The 19,350-nt window shown below is 38.1% G+C and overlaps 1 protein-coding gene across 5 annotated transcripts in view; it reads right to left on the bottom strand.

Annotated features, from left to right (window-relative positions):
• INTS7 (integrator complex subunit 7) overlaps positions 1 to 19,350 on the bottom strand; it is an 86,241-nt gene that overhangs the window by 61,691 nt on the left and 5,200 nt on the right. For 3 of the 5 annotated variants that reach the window (XM_061161006.1, XM_061161008.1, XM_061161003.1), the window contains exons 2-5: positions 9,785 to 9,914; positions 8,475 to 8,621; positions 7,238 to 7,375; positions 941 to 987 (exon numbers count right to left, since the gene is read on the bottom strand). In XM_061161006.1, the coding sequence (XP_061016989.1) occupies positions 941 to 987; positions 7,238 to 7,375; positions 8,475 to 8,621; positions 9,785 to 9,914 (462 nt within the window). Of the gene's footprint in view, positions 1 to 940; positions 988 to 7,237; positions 7,376 to 7,455; positions 8,378 to 8,474; positions 8,622 to 9,784; positions 9,915 to 13,315; positions 13,418 to 19,350 lie in introns of those variants that run through there. The other 2 variants (XM_061161004.1, XM_061161005.1) reach the window with 2 other exon arrangements.

Raw genomic sequence — 19,350 nt, 5'->3', positions numbered from 1 at the left:
CTGTCTCATACAGCAGGTGGTCAGCAAAACCCTGCTCAATGAATGAGTGATGCTGCCTTCTAACGAGGGCTTTCCGCAGGGCAGCCTTTCTCTGCGGGTAGCGGGGAAAGACAGAGGAATAAAGGGGAACCGGACAAAGCTCAATCACTGTATCTTGGTCTTCAACTAAGTGATCTTATTACGGCTCCATTTCCTTTTCCATAAAAGAAGTAAGAGTATTACCTATCCAAGTCTGCCAAATTACACAATACAAAGACACGCCATTTAGAAAAATACAAAGCAGGTCGTGTTCCCTAGAGTTGTGCAATGCTGTAACCCCAGAGCTTTGTTTTATGACTATGATGAGGGTAAATGAGGTAATACATGGGAAGCACAGTATGGAAGATGAGATTAGAATAAGGCTTTGTAGGCTACAGTAAGCAATTTGGATTTGGGTTTAGTTGCAACTGGAAGATACTGGAGGCATATTAGCAGAGTGAAGAGAGTCCCTGAGCTTTCCCCCAGGTCAGAATGTTTTCCCCCTAAAAATATGCATTTCTTACTCAAGTATCAACTTGATCAGAAGTCTTCCTTGATCAACAGATATAAAACAGAAAGATCTCCCCTTCCATCCTGCCATCGACTCTAGGGACTATCCTTCTCACCTCACCTTTTTTCCATAGCACCTGGTATGTCATAAATTTACTCATCTATTGCTACCCCCACTCCTTCCACCGTTCGAACGCAGACTACACGAGGGCAAGGGCTCTGTCTTGTGTAGCGCTGCATCCTAAGCTCCTAGAATGGTTCTGGCATTTAGAAGACACCTAATAAACATTATTTGGGTGAATAAATGAATGAACAGTGATTAGCACATAGTAAGTACTTAACGAATGTTAGCAGCTATTATTAATATGAATACCATTAAGTCACTTCGTAACACCAAATGAAGAATACATACCTTGAATCATTTCACTGATTTTGTTACAGATTCCTACAGCAAAATCCCTTTGGAAAGAGAAAACAGTATAATCTTTAAAACCAAAAAAATTAAATTTGCTTCGGTTTTCTAAGGACTTTTATAGAACACAATCAGCACAGGAGAAATGCAATATTCCAAGTCATAACTAACATTCCTAAGGTCAGGTCCTGGGGATGAGGAAAGAATGCAACCAAAACCAAAACCCCACAAAGCAAGTGGGCTTATGCCAACACTGTTCCCATATGATCTTCAAGGAAAGATGTTCTGATTTATGAGTACTGTTGCAATTTCATTACTGAATGACACTGTCTGAAATACTTAAGGTTACTATCTCAGTCTACAGTGTTTTAGGACACACTTTTAATTAAGAAAAGCTTTTAATACACAAGCTAATCATTTATATAAGCAATAAAATATACACTAAATATTCTGAATTTTAAAAAAACAGAGTAAGTATGAAGTAGTAGAAATGCAGTGGGAAATATGGGTAGAGCCAAATTATTTTAAAGTGGCCATTTTTAGATTAAAGACCTAAATGTAAGACCAGATACCATAAAACTCCTAGAGGAAAACAGGCAGAATGCTCTTTGACATAAATTGCAGTAATATCTTTTTGGATCTGTCTGCCAGCAAGATGGAAGTAAAAACAAAAATAAACAATGAGCTTCTGCACAGCAGAGGAGACCATAAGCAAAACACAAAGACAACCTACAGAACGGGAGAAAATACTCACAAACGATGCAACAGACGACAGATAAAACCTTCAAAATACACAAGCAACTCATACAGCTCAATATCGAAAAACAAAAAACTCAATCAAAAAAACTGGGCAGAACATCTAAATAGACATTTCTCCAAAGAAGAAAGAACAACTACAGATGGCCAAAAGGCACATGAAAAGATGCCCCTCATCACTAATTATCAGAAGTGCAAAGCAAAACGATAATACAATGAGGTATCACCCCACACCAGTCAGAACAGCCATTTATCAAAAAATCTACAAATAATAAATGCTGGAGAGGGTGTGGAGGAAAGGGAACCCACCTCCGTGGGTAGTGGGAAGGTAAATTGGTGCAGCTACTCTGGAAACCAGTATGGAGGTTCCCTAAAAAACTAAAACCAGAGCTACCATGTGATCCTGTAATCCCACCACTGGGCACACACTCAGAGAAAAACATAACTTGAATAAATACATGCACCTCACTGTTGACTGCAGCACTATTTACAATAGCCAAGACATGGAAGTAACCTAAATGTCCATCAACAGATGAATAGATGAAGAAGACGTGGTATATAAATACAATGGAACATAACTCAGCCACAAAAAGAAGAAATAATGCCATGTGCAGCAACATGGATGAACCCAGAGATTATCATACCCAATGAAATAAGCCAGATTAACACAAACACCTTATGATATCACTTATATGTGGGATAAAAAAAAATGATAGAAATGAACTTATTTACAAAACAGAGATAGACCCACAGACATAGAAAACAGATTTGTAGTCACCAAGGGGAAGGGGGGAAGAGGGATAAATTAGAAGTTAGGGTTTAACATACATACACCACTAAATATAAACTAGACAACCAATAGGACCTACTATATAGCACAGGGGACTATATTTAATATTTTATAATAACCTATATGGGAAAAGAATATTAAAAATATATATATATGTATAATTGAATACTCTGCTGTATACCTAAAAATAACATTGTTAATCAAGTATACTTCAATTAAATAAATAAATAAATAATTTTAAAAGTAGCCATTTTCAAAATATTGTATATCTGAAAAGTATTTTCTAAGGTGTTGCTTTTGAGTCTGTTGCAACTGAAATAACACTGAATGTTGCAAAAGTTATCTGTAACATGAATGTTTGGGATAAAACATTATATAATATGTAAGAAAAGATGATACAGATCAAACTTGGTTCTTTCAGTCATGATTCATGACACATAAGGCATGAAATACTTTCGCTCTGCAGTTCAGTGGATGTCTATATAAAATATTTTCTGCCATTAAGTATTATTTTAACATTCTCTGACAAAGTGAAAAGCACACGTCAAGTACACAGTGGCTGTCTGCAGGGTAAGCACCATACAGTCCTTAGAGTCATGAGATGAACTAGCCATTTTTTCATGAAACTCCATAACTACTCAGAAATGGTTATTTGCAGGTATCTTCTGAAAAGATAAATAAAGTAAGCATGTAACTTTAAGAAAAATAACTGGGTAAATTTTTTGCCAATCCTAGCTTCTAAACAAAAACTAGCACTTCAGAAAACTTGTATCTGTCACCATGAGCTTGACACTTAATATTTAAAGCCTTTACTGATGAGATCAGTGGAGATAACAACAAATATGATCCTTTGATATTTAACAATATGATCCTTTGATATTTTACAATGGAAACGGTCAACATTTGGTAGACCTGCATTAACAGAGTGAACCAATATTTCCCAAAAGACCAATGTCTAAGTTATAAAACCATACAAGGTAAGGGATGCCAATGGATTTCAATGTAATAGTACATGTTCACTGATACGGTTTTAGAGTTCACATTGCAACTAACTTTTATGAACCAAAAATTTTCTAGTTCTGTGAGAGATCAAGGAAAAATATCCATAATTACCTATAAAACCTTTAAAAATACTCCTCTCTTTTTCAACTATCTGTGTGAGGCTGGCATTTTTTCATATACTTTAACCAAAACAACACATTGCAAAAGAAATGGTGAATGCAGAACCAGCTGTGACAATCCAGCCCGACATTAGAGAGATATGTCAAAATGTAAAAAACAATGTCCCTCTTCCCACAAAATTGATTTTTGTTTTGGAAAAATATTTTCATAAAGATATTTTTGTGTCAACACATTAGGAGTTTGTTATTCTTTAAATGAATTAATAATATATGTTAAGTTTAGGCATTTTCATCTCTAATACAGTAAATATCAATCGATGTAATCTGTATAAACAAAAAAAGCTCTTTGAGGACTTCAATAATGCTGAAGAGTGTAAAGAGATTCTGATACCAAATAGTTTGAAACTTACTGCTCTGATATCAGCCTTATATTCAATAAGAAAAAGTAAGCTGTAAATGTCTTTTGAGTACAAGGCAAGAGGTATATTAGGTATCTATAGATGACCTGTTCACATTTCAGAGTGCTCTTGTATTTGTTATTCCTTCTGTTTGGAATATCCTTCCTCCAGATGGCTGTCTCTTCTTCAGGACTGTTTCAGTTCAAATGCTACCTCTTCAGGGAGGCTATCCCCGATCACTCTACCCAAGGAACTTACTTAGGTCATCATCATGACGATAAAAACAACTTTATTTTTCTGTAACATTAATGAGCAGCTGAAACTATTGTGGGTTTACATAGCAACAGAGCATTCATCTTTTCCACTCCTGTATTCCTGGTGCTTGGAATAGAGTCTGGACATGATGGATATTCACTAAGTATTTCTTAACTATATAATAACTTTTTTTTTAACAAATGCAAAGTTTAAAATCTGTTACAGGCCTCTAGGGTCAATAAACTGCAAGTTTGAAGCCTGTAGTTTCCTTTTTTTTAGGTCTAATAATATTTTTAAAAACTCTTAATGTCAGCATTAAAAATATGGTAAGAATATATAGTCTCATTCGCTGAGACTACAGAATAATCTGATTCTCCAGCTTTTTCCCACCCCAAATTCAGATCTGACAACACTGGTCATGGTCCTGCACCATCACGGTCAGCTGGTACCCAGGAGCAGTCACCCTTTCAGATGGTGTGCACATTCCAGTCCACCAGTCACCACTAGAGGTCACCACTCTGCTTGACAACGCCTCCCAGGTTCCTGAAGTCGTTTGGGTTTGCAATTCCTCCTCTGAGACTAGCTCTTAACAATTAAAACCTTTTTGGTGGTACAGTGGTAAAGAATCCACCTGCCAATGCAGGAGATTCAAAAGAAACAGGTTCAGTTCCTGGGTCAGGAAGATCCCCCGGAGAAGGAACTGGCCACCTGCTAAAGTCTTCCTGCCTGGAAAATTTCACGGACAGAGGAGCCTGGCGGGCTACAGTCCATGAGGTCACAAAGAGCTGGACATGACTGAGCACGCACACCCTCAGAACAAGTTACATGTGGTTACGGTAGCAGACAGGTAGAAATAGGATTAAGTCAGTTTTTAAAGCCCTTTTTTGGTCAACTACTCTAATTTGTTTAAGATCCAAAACTGATAAAGACACTAAGATAAAAATCCATCTGTATTGGTTGAGATACCTGATCTCAAACCAGGTCATCGTTTCTGAGGGAAGTGCACGCACGCGTGTGCGCGTGCATGCTGTTGCTCAGTCGTGCCCGACTCTTTGTGACCCCACGGACTGCAGCCCACCAGGGTCCTCTGCCCATGGGACTTCCCATGGTAAATGCTAATCTGGAAACGGTGTATTTTCTTGATTTTCATACTCTAGTACATTCCGATAAGTACTTCAGACTTAACTATTGCATTAATTTGGTATGTTTAAACATCACAAATCACAAGTACACCATATTAAAGCCTGGTATGTTAAAAACTGCTTCTACATAAACTGTTAAATGTTTACTGGTCATCAATTCTATAAATGAAGAATCATGTTGTTCCTATGTTACTTAATCTTTTCCAAGATAGAACAGAAATTCCACAGCTGATAAAATTAGCTTCTGATAATAACACATGAGAAAAACTGAGCCAAAAATGATTTCCATAAGCAAATTCCAATACTAAATCTCAAATTTATCATCTACATTTAGAAAACTATTTTTAGAGCTACTCAAAGTACACACTTAATTGGACAGATTTAAAGTACTCACACCTTGACAGTGGTGATCAGAGGATAAACATTCACTAGATATTAACTCTTAACCAATAAAAGTAATTTTTAAAAAGTTCTTGCAATACGCATGACTCTCAATAAGAAAAAAAAATGCCAATTTTCAAAAGCACCAATAGGGATTGTCTTTACTTAGATATTTCTCTTCCTCAATTACTGTCACACCTACTACTTTCAATCAGTAAATAAAAGTCTACACAGTTTATGTTCTCTAATCTCCTTTTCCAATGAGTAATCCTGGAATTCTCAAGGTTTGAAAAGAGCAGCTGAAGAGATGAATAAGTATATAATTAAACTATATAGAAAGATCATTGGTGATTAATTATTTCAAGTCTTATCCAAATTTAGCAGAAGCTCTTAATATAAATGCTATTTTTAATTTAAGAAATTCATTAGTCACCTGATTATAAAACCAAAACTTGCTCCTAGAAGGATATATAGAAATTTGTAAAAAAGAAAATAAAAATAAGATAGTATCTTCACTCAGAGACAATATTTCGATACATATCCTAGTCTCTTTTCTATTCCATAAACACTTGCTTTTCAAATAAACCTGTAATATCACATAACCTATTATGTAACCTGTTTTCAAATATATTTCTAAAATACATTAGTTATAAAAGCTGATATAGTATTTCACTGTATGATCCTATTCATCTTATTGGCACACTGGTTGGAATTTGTTACCAATTTTTTTTTGTTATTATAACCCTATAACTAGCATCCTTGCAAGTAAGTATTAGTGCACACTGCTGACTCCTTAGGATAAATTCTCATAGGTGGATTTTCTAGGTCCACGGGATGTACAAAATACATATTACAAAAATGCCCTCCAGAAAGCAGTGTTACTTTAACAACATCAGTCAGTAAAAGGAATAGTATTATTTTTTAGAGAGGATAATCCAGTAAGTCAAACACATTAATAAAACTATGGTCAATATTCCATCAAAAAATAATACATTTATGGAGACAGAAATACTATTTTATAAGATAATAGAGTATGATACCCCAAAGAAGTTAAAATTGGTTTCAATTCCAGTTATTTTCTCTGTCAAACTGTCCAGACTTGAGAAGACAGTAAGAAAGGAATAATTTAGTATTAGGACAGTATAGGTTTGGGGAAGACACCTCAATGGACAAAGCTCTTGCTTCCCAATGAAGCCTTCCCCAACTATTCTAATCCCAGGCTGATCCTGTCCTCCTGGGAACTTTAATTCCATTTACAGTTAATGCCAACATCTGTACTTAACTTTTCTGTTTTATGTATTTAAGTCTTGTTTTCCCAGCATGATAGAAACACCCTTGGAAAATACATCTTGCCATTTACATTTTTCTATATCCCTTAGTGTTTACATATATAAATGAGCTATTCTTTCAAAACCTCTTCTTGGGGAGCCAAACTATAAAAGGCCTAGGCTTACTTCGACTGTGCAGAGAAGTTAGCAGCAGCAAAAACAGCAGCTTCAACTTCTACATTATCATGTGAATCCAGACTCTGACGAATACTATGATGAGCATTCTTCCTCTCAGGAATTATTGATGCCAGGCTTCCCAACATCCTACACAAACAGAGAAACCCAAAAAGAATGGAAATGCAGTAAGTTCAAGGTCAGAAAAGGAAGAAATAGGCAAAGCTTACCAAAACTAAAGTTTGTAGGTCAGTCCATAAATCTCAGGTTAATGAAGTATCAATTTTAGAAACCAGTGACTCAAATTTTGTAAACATTTTTCCATACTTCAACATGTAAGAAAAATTAACATGGTTAATTTAATACAAGCAAAAATTTTTTAACAATTACCTTGAAGTACATGCCAAGTGCCAAAGAGAGCCCAGGAAAAGAAACTTTTGAATTACTAAAGTGTCAAAATGCCAATTTTTCAATGTTGTATAAAGAAGTCCATTTTAGCAAAGCATTAACAGTCCAATATTTTTGCTATTAAGCAGACCCACAAAGTAAAAAAGTAAGACTTCCCAGTCTTTTTTCCACATCAGTAATTACTGGTATCATGATTTTCAAATCTCTCAACATCAAGAGAAGTAGAGGATGTCCCCTGGGGCTCATATCAGAATAGAGGAAGGTATAGTTTAGGAAAGTGAATTTTAAAAATCCAAAGCTTACACATACTTAATTTCATAGATGACAGACCTAGAAAGAGGATATGGTTCAAGCTGGTTTTAAGGCTTACAAAATGAAATTCTACCAACATTTTTTTAATGCCAAGAAAAAAAAGGAAATGCTGAAGAAACTAAGGTGGTTGTTCCTAGCATTCTCCAAGGAGTCTAGACATAAATTATCATATATAAAAATGAGCACATAACCAAGGATGAATATAGAAAACAGACATGAAACAGGAAGAACAAGGTCAGAAAGGTAAAAGTTCAAAATAAGCATGAGGCTAAACCATACTTACATTTGAGTTAACAGATCAGAACATCTACCCACAAAAGGAGTGTCTCAAACATAAGTTACCAAAACACTATCATAGACGGTTAGCTCTAAAGCATTTATAGATTGGGATGGTTACCATATTTTCTCATTGACTCTTACTAGGAAAAACAAAAATGAATTCTTAATATTCAGAATAAGAGAAGTAAAGGTACGACAGAAATACAACTCAAAGAGTCTTGCGGTGACTCAGTGACATGACAGAATATACCGGAGAGTGATGGCTCTTGCTACAGGGTCATTACTGTGAATCACAGAGAAAATTCTCTTCACAAACTCATCCACATTTAGGATCTTCTCCAAATGCTTCTCACTTTGTTGGGTAACTTTAAGAACACACAGCCTCAGGAAATTGTTTCTAGGGAGAACCACAGATAAAATGAATTAGACCACTTTAGGAAAGTAATATTTAATTAGGAATCAAAGCAACACAAACGATACTAATAAATTTTAGCAACAGGCCAATGTTTTTCAACCTTAACATTCTGTTTTACCACAGAAACAGTCAAAAGTCTGTACGGTCATCCTGTGATATCCACAGTGTGGACGGGAACTGATTCCACGACTAGCCCCCCACCAAACCCAAATCCTTGGAGACTAAACTCTCTTCTGTAAAATGGCACAGTGCGTGCGCATCCTCTCACATAGTTTAAATCATCTCTAGATTACTTATAATACCGAATACAATGTAAATGCTATGTAAACAAGTATAAGTACAATGTAACTAGTGGCCAGTGGATGGCAAGTTCAAGTTTTGCTTTTTGGAACTTTCTGGAATTATTTTCCCAAATATTTTTGACCCGTGGTTGGTAAAACCCATGGATGCAGAACCCTGAGATGAGTGCTAAGCATAAGCAGTTAGCAGAGTGCAGTCCTGCAGGAAGGAACCAAACAGTTGTAACGTAGAGAGAAGTCCGGGAGCCGAACTCAATCTCCTCAATCCTATTAGAACCAAGAAGATGGTCTTCCTCCTCTCAAGCTAATTCTATAGCTTCTTTTCGGCAGGTCTGATTAGATGTGTATGTGAGCACACGAGTATATGGAGAATGGTGGAAAGAAGTGGGAGAGGGAATGGCGTAGAGAAACAACAGGTATATATTCAGGGTTTGCTTACATGTTTCAGGCACTTCACAGTGGCCCATAATCTCATGTAACATGTAATGTCATGTTATAAAAATAAATTGTTAAATCAGAAACTTCTCAAAATGAAATGCACAAAGCCACAGATATTTCCAAAATACACAATTACATATCAAGGTTGTCTTTAATTTTGAATTATCCTGTCCCCCAAAGAACTAAGTACTCTCTGCCTTATACCCTTTACTTTGGCTCAAAATGCCATTAAATTTCACACCAAAATTTGTTGTGAATTTCCACATGCATCCACTAAAACAGTAAAAAAACAAAAACAAAAAACCATCATGTGGAAGTCCTAAAAGGCAAAAAGAATACAGACTACAATATAAAACAAAGAAATATGAACAAAGTGCTTTAGGACACCAAGGGCTTAAAAAGACTTACCCAACTCTGAAAACATCAGCTAACTTTAGGAATGCAGAATTGATGAGAATGGGGAATGGATATTTCTGAAAGAGCCTGGGAAAGCGGACAACTGCTTCACACTGTTCACCAAGTTTGCCAGATCTTAGACCTATGGAAACCATTAAAAGGGAAGAACAGATTAGAAATTTTTGACTAATAGTAAGGCAAAAACAGCAACTACCAACACAGTATTACAGACTAAAATTATTTACACGGTAAAATTACAATCATTCTTAACAATTAGATAAAGTACAACAGTAACTCGTTATGCTTTCAAAAATAAAAATGACACATGAAATAGTAATTTTGGAAAGTGCCACCTTAAGATATAAAGAGAAACTTTTGTGTTTTTTTTTTTCTTCTTTAAAAGGTTGAATTGATAGAATATTTGGGGCCACAAGTAAATCTCAACAAATATGAAAGGACTGAAATCATATTATGTATGTCCTCCATTACAACATAATGGAATTAAATTAAAAATCAGTAAGAGAAAAATATTTTAAAATTTTCAAATATACTAGAAATTAAGCAACACAGTTATTTAAAAAACCCAATAAGATGAATCATTGAAAGAATTAAAAGTGTAAAAGATGAAATCAGAAGAGAAATTTAAAAGAAGAAAAAAAGAAACTCAATCCTTAATTTGCACCATATACAAAAATTAATTCAAAATGAACCACAGACCTAAGAGTAAGAGCTAAAATTATTAAGCATATAGACAAAAAGAAATCTTATGCTTGTATGCTTGTATGATGCAAATAATTCTTAGATAAAACACAAAAAGTGGGCTTTTTAGACTAAAAGATTAAAAAATGATAAGTTAAAACTTCACAAAAAATTTAAAACTTACGCTCTTCAAAATATACTGTTCTGAGAATAAAAAAACAAGCCACATACTGGAAGAAATATTTATAGAACATGTATTTGATAAAGGACTTCATCCATAGTTCTTACATCTCTAGAAAGCTTAGTTTTTTAAATGGGCAAGATGTGAAGAGAAATTTCACTAAAAAGGAAATACGATGGCAAATATAAGCACATGAACAGATGCTCATCATTATCAGTCATCCAGGAACTATAAATTAAAAACAACAGTAAGATACCACTACACATCCACTAGAAAGGCAAAAAATTCCCAGTCCATCAACTGGTGAATGAATAAACAAACTGTGGTATCTCCATACAATAGTCTCCTATTCAGCATTCAAGAAACTAAGATAATAGCATCCGGTCCCATCACTTCATGGCAAATAGATGGGGGAAAAAATGGAAACAGTAACAGACTTCGTTTTCTTGGGCTCCAAAATCTCTGTGGACAGTGACTGCAGCCATGAAATTAAAAGATGTTTGCTCCTTGGAAGAAAACCTATGACAAACCTAGACAGTATATTAAAAAGCAGAGACATCACTTTGCCAACAAAGGTCCAACTAGTCAAAGCTATGGTTTTTCTAGCAGTCGTGTACAGATGTGAGAACTGGACCATAAAGAAGGCTGAACACTGAAGAATTGACAATTTCGAATTGTGGTGCTGGAGAGGACTCTTGAGAGTTCCTTGGACAGCAAGATCAAACCAGTCCATCCTAAAGGAAATCAACCCTGAATATTCATTGGAAGGACTGATGCTGAAGCTGAAGCTCTAATACTTTGGTCACCTGATGCGAAGAGCCGACTCACTGGAAAAGACCCTGATGCTGGGAAAGATTGAGGGCAGGAGGAGAAGGGGACAACAGAGGATGAGAAGGTTGGATGGCATCACTGACTCAAAGGACACGAGTCTGAGCAAGCTCCGGGAGATAGTGGAGTTTATGGAAGCCTGGGGTGCTATAGTCCATGGGGTCAGGAAGAGTCAGACACAACTTAGTGACCCAACAACAACAGCAGCAAAAAAAAAAAAAGGAACCCATTACTGATGCGACAACATGGGCAGATCTCAAAATCATCATGCTAAATGAAAGAAGTCAGACCCAAAAGACTACTGTATTATATGACATTCTGGAAAAGGCAAAACTATGAAGACAGAAGGTAGAGAATGGTTGCCGAAAGCTAAAGAAAGACTGACCACAAAGGGGCACAAGGACGTTCTGGGGGTAAAATATTCCAGGTAGTGGTTTCATGACTATATACATTTGGTGAACTTTATTACACACAAATTACGCCTCAATGAATGAGTCCTTTTTTTTATTTTTTTTTTTTGGCTGCGCTGCTTATGGGATCTTAATTTCCAGACCAGAGATTGAACCCAGGCCCTCAACAGTGAAACCGGAGAGCCCTAAATGCTGGACCACCAGGGAATTCCCTCAACGAATTTGATTTTTCAAAAATCCAACAAACAGTTCATGTTCAATCCTTAAAAAATTCATTAAGAATGAATATCCTGATATGAAATTAACAGTATCACCTTCAAATAATTCTTCTATTATTTTGCCACTTATAAAATGCTGATTATATCTGCACAAGAATAAGTGCCCAAGAATACCTCTGTTCAGTAAAGTCTGTTCATTGTTTAAAAAATGACAAAGGAAATGTCTGGGGTTAAAACAAGGAATGTCGCTCGCCATTCAGTCCTATGAGGAATGAGTCACTTACCTAAAGTACACCCTGTAAGGAATTCAGTTTAAAGAACTAGATGAAGCACTCTGTGTTTTAAGGAAAACAGGTCAAACATGCCCTTAGGCAGTTATATTTCAGGGGGAAAAAAATTTAGGAACCTGAAGACCTGCATTTTCCCACACTTAGAAAAGCACTGAAGTCATTAACCGAGATGTGCATTCCTTGAGATGTCAGTAACGTACCGAGACATCTGCTGGCTTGCACATACTCCTTAGTCAAAACGGCATGATACACGGACCTCTCCCCCTACCTCTTCAGAGCGATTTCTCAGAGCTTTCTGGAAAGCTGTCTCCAGGCCACAGTCCTCAGTGAGACACGGACTAAAACTCAGCTCACAGCTCGCACACTGGCGGCTGATTCCCAGTGGACAGAGGGCTCTCTCCTGGGTGCCACTATGTCTCAACGCGGAAGACTTTCACAAAGGGCATGTGCACGTGCAAATTCTACAGCTTACTAAGGAGTTCAGTTCTGCAGGCACACTCAGGTTAGTTATCTGGTACCTGGGACATATTTCCTCATAGGAAAACAAATAGCACTATTAGTACTTAAAGTACTCTGTAATCTAATGGCTGCTTATCATAAAAGTTCCTAAGGGAAAATTAATTCAAAATTAATTTCTAATTGAGATATTCAGAACATATCCCTTCTTTGCCTGCTCCTCTCTCCCTACACACCTCACTCACCAACTTCCATACACACAAGAACTGCCATTAGGAGCTCTTGGGAGTCTTCTTCCCATTAAATGTACCAAGTACCAGCAGAGACCTTCTAGGTGACTAGCAATGGCTCCTGAAGCCTTGAAAAGGCGGTCAAGGACACAAGGGAAGGTGAGGGAAAGAAAGGCAAGCCTCAGGATGGAGGTGAAGGCGCAGAGAAGGGAGAGATGTGTGCTTACGTACACATGCTGGGGGAACGGACGCTGGGAGAACCTAGAGTAGCTGGGTTTGCTTCCTTCCCTCTCTCTCAGTAGGTGAGTGATGCACATGATAACAAAGTTCTCTCTGTAATAAATTACAGGGAGAAATATCAATAACCTCAAATATGCAGATGACACCACCCTTATGGCAGAAAGTGAAGAGGAACTAAAGAGTCTCTTGATGAAAGTGAAAGAGGAGAGTGAAAAAATTGGCTTAAAGCTCAACATTCAGAAAACTAAGATCATGGCATCTGGTCCCATCACTTCATGGGAAATAGATGGGGAAACAGTGGAAGCAGTGTCAGACTTTATTTTTGGGGGCTCCAAAATCACTGCAGATGGTGACTGCAGCCATGAAATTAAAAGACGCTTACTCCTTGGAAGGAAAGTTATGACCAACCTAGATAGCATATTAAAAAGCAGAGACATTACTTTGCCAACAAAAGTCCGTCTAGTCAAAAGTATGGTTTTTCCAGTTCAGTTCAGTTCAGTCGCTCAGTCATGTCCGACTCTTTGTGACCCCATGAACCGCAGCATGCCAGGCCTCCCTGTCCATCACCAACTCCTGGAGTTTACTCAAACACATGTCCATCGAATCGGTGATGCCATCCAGCCATCTCATCCTCTGTCACCCCCTTCTCCTCCTGCCCCCAATCCCTCCCAGCATCAGGGTCTTCTCCAATGAATCAACTCTTCGCATGAGGTGGCCAAAGTACTGGAGTTTCAGCTTCAGCATCAGTCCTTCCAATGAACACCCAGGACTGATCTCCTTTAGGATGGACTGGTTGGATCTCCTTGAAGTCCAAGGGACTCTCAAGAGTCTTCTCCAACCACAGTTCAGAAGCATCAATTCTTTGGCACTCAGCTTTCTTTATGGTCCAACTCTCACATCCATACATGACCACTGGAAAAACCATAGCCTTGACCAGACGGACCTTTGTTGGCAAAGTAATGTCTCTGCTTTTTAATATGCTAATAGGTTGGTCATAACTTTCCTTCCAAGGAGTAAGCGTCTTTTAATTTCATGGCTGCAGTCACCATCTGCAGTGATTTTGGAGCCCAGAAAAAATAAAGTCAGCCACTGTTTCCACTGTTTCCCCATCTATTTCCCATGAGGTGATGGGACCAGATGCCATGATCTTAGTTTTCTGAATGTTGAGCTTTAAGCCAACTTTTTCACTCTCCTCTTTCGCTTTCATCAAGAGGCTCTTCAGTTCCTCTTCACTTTCTGCCATAAGGGTGGTGTCATCTGCATATCTGAGGTTATTGCTATTTCTCCTGGCAATCTTGATTCCAGCTTGTGCTTCTTCCAGCCCAGCGTTTCTCATGATGTACTCTGAATATAAGTTAAATAAGCAGGGTGACAATATACAGCCTTGATGTACTCCTTTTCCTATTTGGAACCAGTCTGTTCCGTGTCCAGTTCTAACTGTTGCTTCCTGACTTAGTTCGGATGAAAAAGGGAAAGAAGCAAGTAGCCCAGGTACAATGAGTCTCCTCAATAGCCAATATGATCCACTTTACCTTCCCTTTAAAACAGAATCTCAGACAAATCTATTTAAACTGATTCAAAATGTACCAAAGATAATTTTGCATCTGCCAGATAAATATTCTGATTTCTCTAGTGCGGTCAATTTTTATTTAAGATAGACATATATTCCTCTAACAGAGCCTTGGGTACATGAGCTAAAGAACAGTAAATGTCTTGCTTATTTTCTGATATGAGAGTCTTACGAGAGAGGAAATGAGAAGGTAGGGTGCAAGGGAAGAGAGAAGCGCATTCAGTTCAGTTCAGTCACTCAGTCGTGTCCGACTCTTTGCGACCCCATGAACCGTAGCACGCCAGGCCTCCCTGTCCATCACCAACTCCTGGAGTTAACCCAAACTCATGTCCATTGAGTCAGTGATGCCATCCAACCATCTCATCCTCTGTCGTCCCCTTCTCCTCCTGCCCTCAATCTTTCCCAGCATCAGGGTCTTTTCAAATGAGTCAGTTCTTCGCATCAGGTGGCCAAATTATTGGAGTTTCAGCTTCAACGTCAGCCCTTCCAATGAACACCCAGGACTGATCTCCTTTAGGATAGACTAGTTGGACCTCCTTGCAGTTCAAGGGACTCTCAGGAGTCTTCTCCAACACCACAGTTCAGAAGCATCAATTCTTCGGCGCTCAGCTTTCTTTATAGTCCAACTCTCACATCCATACATGACTACTGGAAAAACCATAGCCTTGACTAGACGGACCTTTGTTGACAAAGTAATGTCTCTGCTTTTTAATATGCTGTCTAGGTTGGTCGTAACTCTCCTGCCAAGGAGTAAGCATCTTTTAATTTCATGGCTGCAATCACCATCTGCAGTGATTTTGGAGCCCCAAAAAGTAAAGTCAGCCACTGTTTCCCCATCTATTTGCCATGAAGTGACGGGACCAGATGCCATGATCTTTTTTTCTGAATGTTGAGCTGTAAGCCAACTTTTTCACTCTCCTCTTTCACTTTCATCAAGAGGCTCTTTAGTTCTTCTTCACTTTCTGCCATAAGGGTGGTGGCATCTGCATATCTGAGGTTAAGAAGTGCATTAAGGCCTATGACATGGCAATATTCCTGTGGTAGGAGATAGATGAACCCCTGGGCCGGACAGCTGGTGTTTGTTAAGTGGAATAAAATTGAAGCTTTCTTCTCATCCAGACACCCCAAGGACAAAGCTAGTGGCAAAAGCTGAGCTCTGCTTAAGTAGAGAGATAAGGCCCCCATTCCTGAGGTCAGGGAAGACTTCCCTGTCTATACAGGCACAGGAAGGCTTCGTGGGGGTCAAAAAGGGAAGCCCCCCCACCCCCAGCCACAGTAAGTGTGGATGTGCACCCATAAGCCTGTGCAGTGGGATCCATCGTAACAAAAAGTTGCGCACCCATCTTGGGGAGGGTCCTAGGACCAGTCAGGCGTAAAGAAAGAAACAAGATAATTGGCCAAATGCAAACAAAGACCCAGAAGGACTGTCCTATTTAAGTGATTTAAACAACATTCTTTCTGCGCTCCTCATTCAGGATGTCTGTGCTCCTCTCCTGGTGTGTATCTCTGCCTAGTTTCTGATTTACTGTGCTCCTTCTCATCAGACAGGACACCCAAACCCTTTAGCTCAGGGTATGTAATTCTGCCTTGCTTTGGTCTTAAAACTGTTTCTGTGTGCTCCCCTACATGTTATGCTGTGTCTCTCATAAAAACTTTTACCTGTTTTCATGGTTTTTGCTTCCTGAAAACACTCTTGATTTCAAACTGGGGAAAGAGCCAAGGCCATTTTGTTTCTAGCCTCCAGTCTCTGGCAGTTTAGTGGTCAGGATTTCTGTTTTCCATCCAGGCTACCCAGGTTCCAACCCTGGAGAAGGGAGCAAAGACCTCTCTTCTGAGCCGCTCACTGCTCTCCCTAGATCATTCCTAGCCTGGGACAGTATAGTATCCAGCTTGCTTGCTCCAGGCCAATTTTAACTTCAGTAGAAGCCAAGCACCTGAAAATAGGGGCTCAGCACAATCAGATCTTACTCTTAGAGGGGTTTAAGAGAGGTTGTTCACTTTACTTCTGACGCTAGCTTCAACAAATCTGAGGGGGAAATGCCCTCATCAAAAGACCTAAGTTTGATCATAAGAATGCTCTTGTGAAGAGCCACTGTGGAGGGATATGACTGCCTTTTACTGCATTTTACCTTTTATTCTCCCACCAAAGAAACAGTTCTCTTCCCTTCCAGTGCCTGGAGATAAACAGTGCTTAACTTAGTCACACACACAGGGAGACTAGGAAGAACTAAAGCAAGTTGTCTGTAAACTGCTTACTCAGTCAAAATTCATTTGGCAGCAGTGAAATTTCTCCTATTTCTCACTTAAAATGTGCAGAACATTTTGCTAAACCAGTGGTTTATCAGTTCTGGTTCTGCATCAGAAACATTTGTGAAAATTTTCAAAAATGTCTATGCTAGGGTTCCTCCCCAGAGCTAGCAAATCTCCAGGGTGGGGTGAGGCTGCTTTGAGAAGAAAGACAAGCAGATTCTCAAGCTAGCCTTTGCCATTTATCTTATTTGACTTAAAACTATTAATGGTAGGCCCCTGAATCTGGCCCTCAGAATAATTTTATGATACAATGTTTTTTTAAAGGTTTTGAATGCACTGTCAAATCTTAAAAAATGAAATAAGATTTCATATAAAACCCAGGATGTGGGCTTTTTCTGAAAACTTACACGATCTGAAATGTCATTGAAGAAGGTGAGAGAGTCGTGACTAAAGAAACATTGTAGTATTGCAGGTCTGTGTTGAAGACCAGTTAGGGTTTGTATCATTTCTGATAACAGCCAACAAACATACCCAGTCGTATGACTTTCTCCAGCAATTTTTGGCTGCCTTTGGGCACACATGACTAGAATAGAACCTTGGATGAAAATTTAAAGTACTGGTAAGAAGTTAACAAAATGAAGGACCAGGAAATCTAAGCTGGATAAAATGCCAAGGGACTGAAATGTAAGGGAAGTAGAGAGATGAGTTTTCTGAGGTCTGCATGAAAAAACAAAACTATTAAAACAGCAGTTAATCATGAAGATGATGACGATGCATGTTAAGTGCTCATTCTGTGTCAGACACCCTAATCAGCATTTTACATGTATTAAACTCTCACTATACTAACAGAAGTTAGATATTATTCAGTAATTCCCATTTTAAAAATACACAGGTAAAGAATAGGTAAGCAACGTGCTTAAGAAAAACAGCTAATATATGGTAGAGATGGAATTCAAATCCTAGCAATCTGGTCCTAATTATTATGCTAAAATGCATTTCCAGGAAGCAACTAGAGGATAAAGGTTAAAAGTAAAGAAGAGATTCAAATGGGATTTCAGAATGGTATACTTCTGAAGGATGACAAATTCCAAGGAAGTGAAGAGAAATATGTTTATTAATCAATCAAGTTTTTAAAACAGCACACATTTCTAGGTACCCTGTATCAGTCAGAGTTCTTTTTTTTTTTCAGTCAGAGTTCTTAGCTGCAAGCAACAGAAGCTAACTCTGATTAGGCAGGAAGTGAGTTTTTACCGAGCATTTATTAAAGTAATAAACAGTTTCAAGGCTAAACTCTTAAGAATACTTAACTCCACCCTGCCAAACTGATTAGATGATGAAAACTATTGTTGCTGGGAAGCACCAGATGCTAGAATTAGCACTCCTGTCATCTAGGAACGTTGTAGCCATCGCTGCTGCCGGGGCAGGAGACTGCCAGTGTACTTTCAACTCTGCCTTCCTGCATCTCTAAGCTAAATCACAGAGCCTGGAGGAAGTTTGGTTGGCAAAGCCTAGTTCACATCCTGCGCTCTTGAAAGGGAAACTAGGAAAGTGAGTTTCTGCTTCCACCTCAATGAGACAGGCTTGTGATGTGGGCCACTCCTCAGGCACAGGAGAACGTTCGTAAGACACTAAGGGGCCACCAACATGACTAACATCCACTACAAAGAACACTGCCAATGCAAACTACAATGCAAGTACATTTTATTGTACACATTTGCTTTGGCTAAGGCATAAGGATGATTCAAAATGAAACCATAACACCCTAACATCTTAAACCATAACATCTTAAACTCTACTCCCTAAAAATGAATGAAGGAAGGGAGAAATACAAACACAAGCATGCACCACACATAATACCAAGGCCATCTCACAACCCATAGTTTAATAAACCGATCATGGCAACATCTCAGTAAATTATATCTAAAAAGCAAGAATAAAAAACTGATATATATGATAGTCAATTCAACTGATGAAGCATTAATAACAAAGCATCCTTCCCCCAAATTTCAGAAACTATTAAAAAAAAAAAAAAGAAACTGTCTATAAATATACATGGTGAGAAGGTATGCAATATTGTGCAATATGCACAAAGAATACTGATTTAGAATCATATACAAATTAATGTTATGAACACCAACTTTCAGGATATTCAATAACTTATTTTGTAAGTTACATGGTAACAGCTCTTAGCCACACAGAAAAATGA

This window comes from Dama dama, chromosome 14 (assembly GCF_033118175.1).
Source record: "Dama dama isolate Ldn47 chromosome 14, ASM3311817v1, whole genome shotgun sequence".
In the NCBI taxonomy this organism is placed as follows: domain Eukaryota; kingdom Metazoa; phylum Chordata; class Mammalia; order Artiodactyla; family Cervidae; genus Dama; species Dama dama.
This window is presented reverse-complemented; position numbering and strand designations above follow the sequence as displayed.